The sequence below is a fragment of the Eutrema salsugineum genome, unplaced genomic scaffold (assembly GCF_000478725.1).
Source record: "Eutrema salsugineum unplaced genomic scaffold, Eutsalg1_0 scaffold_9, whole genome shotgun sequence".
Classification (NCBI taxonomy): Eukaryota; Viridiplantae; Streptophyta; class Magnoliopsida; order Brassicales; family Brassicaceae; genus Eutrema; species Eutrema salsugineum.
The window spans coordinates 11,175,753-11,179,529 of record NW_006256342.1 but is presented as its reverse complement, the minus strand read 5'-3'; the positions used below and the strand labels follow the sequence as shown (position 1 = coordinate 11,179,529).

The window sequence follows — 3,777 nt, the reverse complement described above, 5'->3', positions numbered from 1 at the left end:
GATTGCTAAACATAGCTAAACACTACTCAAAGATGAAATGCCTCATATAACTAAGCTAACCAGTTCTCAAAACTAAAATCAGATAACTAACCTGAACAACTTCCTCGTCTCTTTAGCTCTTTCCACGAAGTTACCTTCAACCATAACAAGAAACAAACAAACTAGTCATACACATAGTCAAACAAACATTGACAAATGTTTTAATATAACTAAGAAGACTAAGTTTATGAAACTTACTTCACCAGACTAACTAAAACCCCAACGGATATGATGACAACAACCAATGCCACAACTATCTTCACCTCCTTTGCTTCCTTACTCTTACGAACACTCAAGTCCTTCAACATCTTCAGTTCATCTTCTCCTATATGAACACAGTCGGATACACCATGGCCATAACGTAGCCTTGCCTCGAGAGACTTCAAGTCTTCCTTCAAGTCTATCACCTCCTCACTGATCGCTTCATCCCACCATTTCCAAACGTGGACTCCTTCCTACAAAACCAACAAAATCATGATCAAAATTCTAACTATGAAACAATAAAATCAGATACAAGATAAACTAACCAAGCTGTTCGAGCATGTGTAGAACCGCCTTCCAGGATTGATGGTTGTATGAGAGGTCATGATCACAGTTAGACTACCACAGAAGCAGCACTTCGATGGGATGCCGTGAAAACCATGACCCCTGGAGCTGATGCTTGATCTCGAGGAATCGCTGCTGTGACTAAGCGTCATCGTTCTTGTAACATAATCCGTAGAGGCATAAGTTATAATCCAGTTATGGACCCAGAAATACAAAAGATGATATCAACCAAAAATCCCCAAATCGACCCCCAACCCTAGCTAAATCTAACTCGATCTTCGATTGCACGAAACCGAAAAACAATAACCAAAATAGATAATTGGAGAAGGAGAGAAGGAGAGAAACTACGTGTTGCTATTTGTTGAAGACACTTGCGTGAGTGACGAGATGGAGGGAGTGGAGAGGTTCGAAAGGAGGTTCGAAGATGATGGGGAGAAGTGGTTTAGAGTTTCATCGGACAAAAGGAACGATGATCGGAGAAGCAAAAGATTGGAGAAGCAGAAGATCGTGATCGAGAGGAGAGAAAGAGAAAAGTCAGAGAGAACGAGGAAATGATAGAGGAAAAAAAACTCTCTTCCAATAATTCCACCGACCAATATAATTGAGACACGTGTACAAGGAGGATCGATCCTTGTGATCCCTAATTAGGGATCGATCCTCCTTATAAAACTAATTTTACATTTTTTTGGGCCATAAATGGGTTAGAAACCCAGGGAGAAACCTCCAATTAACATGGTCTTATAGAATCACCAAGGTAGGCCGACCCGGAGTCTACGAACTGGAAAACATGGAAGGAACACTGATTTCGAAATCCTGGAATGTGATGCATTTGAAGAAGTATTATCATTAGGCGGCATCACCTATCAACCATGAACTACGAAACAGCTTGATCCCTGAAAATGCTACGTAGGCAGCCTATCTTCGAATGGGTTCAGCTATCCCCCTCTTAAAACCGGGGTGGGGGGAGGAGGGGGGGGACTGGGTACGTATACGTTATACTTCCCTTTATACTTACAAGCATTATTTTGAATGCAGTTTTCTTCGGATTTCTGTTTGTGTTTTCAAAGTACGTTTTTATTACTTGCCCGGATTTTTTATAACTTAAGTTAACTTTCTTACATATTTCCCTCATAGCTCTCGCATTTAGTATCGTACATTCACATTTTCTATCTCGTTGCTGGCCACAACAGATAAGCTAAAACAAATTCCCTAAACGAATTGTAACCACTTCTCCTATATGGACTAGGGTTCAGTGACGTCCTTTACAGGATAACAGCGCGCTATATAAATTTTTTGGATCGATCCCACAACAGTTTACGGATAAGTAAGTTGATACACATCGCGAATCCTAACATTTAAATCCGATACACACTATCGCACATCTTTTCTCAATACCTTGGAATCAATAACGAACCGTTCTCACAACGCTCTTTACACTCCGAATTCTAAGAATAAAAACCATACGATTGGAATCACGGAAAATAAATGCAAGACCAAGCAATTCAATATGTTCTAAACTACAATCGTTATCATTTACCTTCAAAGCATTAGTCATTTCGAGCACCTCGGGCTCGGTAATAGAAACAAAACCAACAAATATAGTTCAGAATGGTTTTTATTCCTTGACAAGCTCGGTGAGTCGTTGCGTTCCGAGGTTGGAACCCGTCGGTTTGGACATACCAACCCCAAACGCAGCAGCTTCGACCGACTCGTTTCCTAGTCCAACAATAATCGAATCCTCGGAGACAGGACTCAAGGTTAGCTCGCCTCTAAGGCAAGCAGTGACCTTCTCAAACTCTTCATCGGCTCCCGCTAGATCAGCTCGCCACAGCTTCAGTCTATCCTCTTTGGCATCAAGAGTTGGGGCATCATCTTTCCTAAGAATCTCGATGAGTGAAGGTTTCCATCGATCTGCGTGAGGTCCAACTCATTCTACTTTGCCTCCGTTAGGTCCCTGAGATTTTTCTCCGTGTTGTTGAAGTGACCCGGCACCTTCTCAGTTAAGTCTCTCCTCGCGAACTTTACGGCTTTCATGATGTTGGCCTCATGAAGAGCATCCTTCTCTACCAGTTGTCTCTGCAAAGAATTAACGTCGGCTTCTTTCCTAGCCCTCGATTCCTCGAGCCGGACTTCCATATTGGTCGCCTTGACGCACTCGTTCTTCAGCGTCTTCTTCTCCGCCACAAGAGCCTTAATCCGAGCCTTTGCCTGTGTCATGGCAGAGAAGAGTTTCCGTTCGGCGTAGTCTAGTTTAGTCTGGAGCATGGTAGTGTCCTTTGTCGCCTCGTCAACCCACCGCTGATCTTTGCAAGCATCCGCCTCATATCCCACGATCAACTCGTTTATGGAAGCCAGAAGCTGCAAAAATAATAATAAAAAAGGTGTGAAACTCGAGCCAATACTTGAACAAAACGAGTGAAAGTCTTGAGAATCTACCTCGGTGCCTCGCTTAGACATACTTGCATAGGATTAATCTTTCGTAAGCGAATCTGTGGGCGGTAGCCGAACCCCTTTGTTATTGATCTTCGACAGAAACGTTGCCGAAGCAAAGGCGTCATTGATGAGAGAAGGTACGGGTTCACCATCGATTGGTATGTTACGTCTCTTCTACAGCACGGTGACATCCTTTCCCTTATCACCTTCTGAAGCAGAACGATTCCGGTTCAAGCCACCTTTGTGCTTCATCAGGACCAAAGCAGAAGGTCTCAACCAGCTCGGAAAACCTAAGACGATGACACGATCTTCAGCACCGGAGATGGGAAGCTCGGATGATCCGGTGGTGTCCTTTCCTGATACCTCGGAAGGGATCTCGGGAAACTTCTCCGAAACATGAGTGTCGGCTGGATTCGTCTCGGCAGCCTCATGAGTTTCTTGGTTGTTGTCCGCAACCTCGACATTCGGTTCTTTGGCCACAGGAGGGGTCGGCTCGGCCTGGGCGGTCGACTTCTCCGCTCTTCGGGCTTGGCTCGCTCTCTCTTTGTCGACCTTCTCCTTTTTTATCACGAAAAGATAATCGCACCATCTTTCTGATCGTATCGTCTGAGGAAGTAGAAGAATCCGAACTGATAGGAGCTCAAACGAGTAAGGCTCTCGCTTTCTCAACTCTCACGAACGAGAAATGCTTCGTCCAATTAACTTTATGAGCAGCGAGAATTTCCTTGGTCTGAGAAATACCTTGGGGAACTAGTGGAA

The 3,777-nt window shown here is 44.0% G+C and overlaps 1 protein-coding gene across 1 annotated transcript; it reads right to left on the bottom strand.

The window, feature by feature from the left end:
* Positions 1 to 233: 233 nt before the first annotated feature.
* LOC112085962 (uncharacterized protein At4g04775-like) lies at positions 234 to 737 on the bottom strand. Its single transcript, XM_024154801.1, has 2 exons — positions 567 to 737; positions 234 to 494 (listed from the first exon to the last, which is right to left on the bottom strand). The coding sequence occupies exons 1-2, from the start codon at positions 735 to 737 to the stop codon at positions 234 to 236; spliced, it is 432 nt and encodes a 143-aa protein (XP_024010569.1).
* Positions 738 to 3,777: the final 3,040 nt, after the last annotated feature.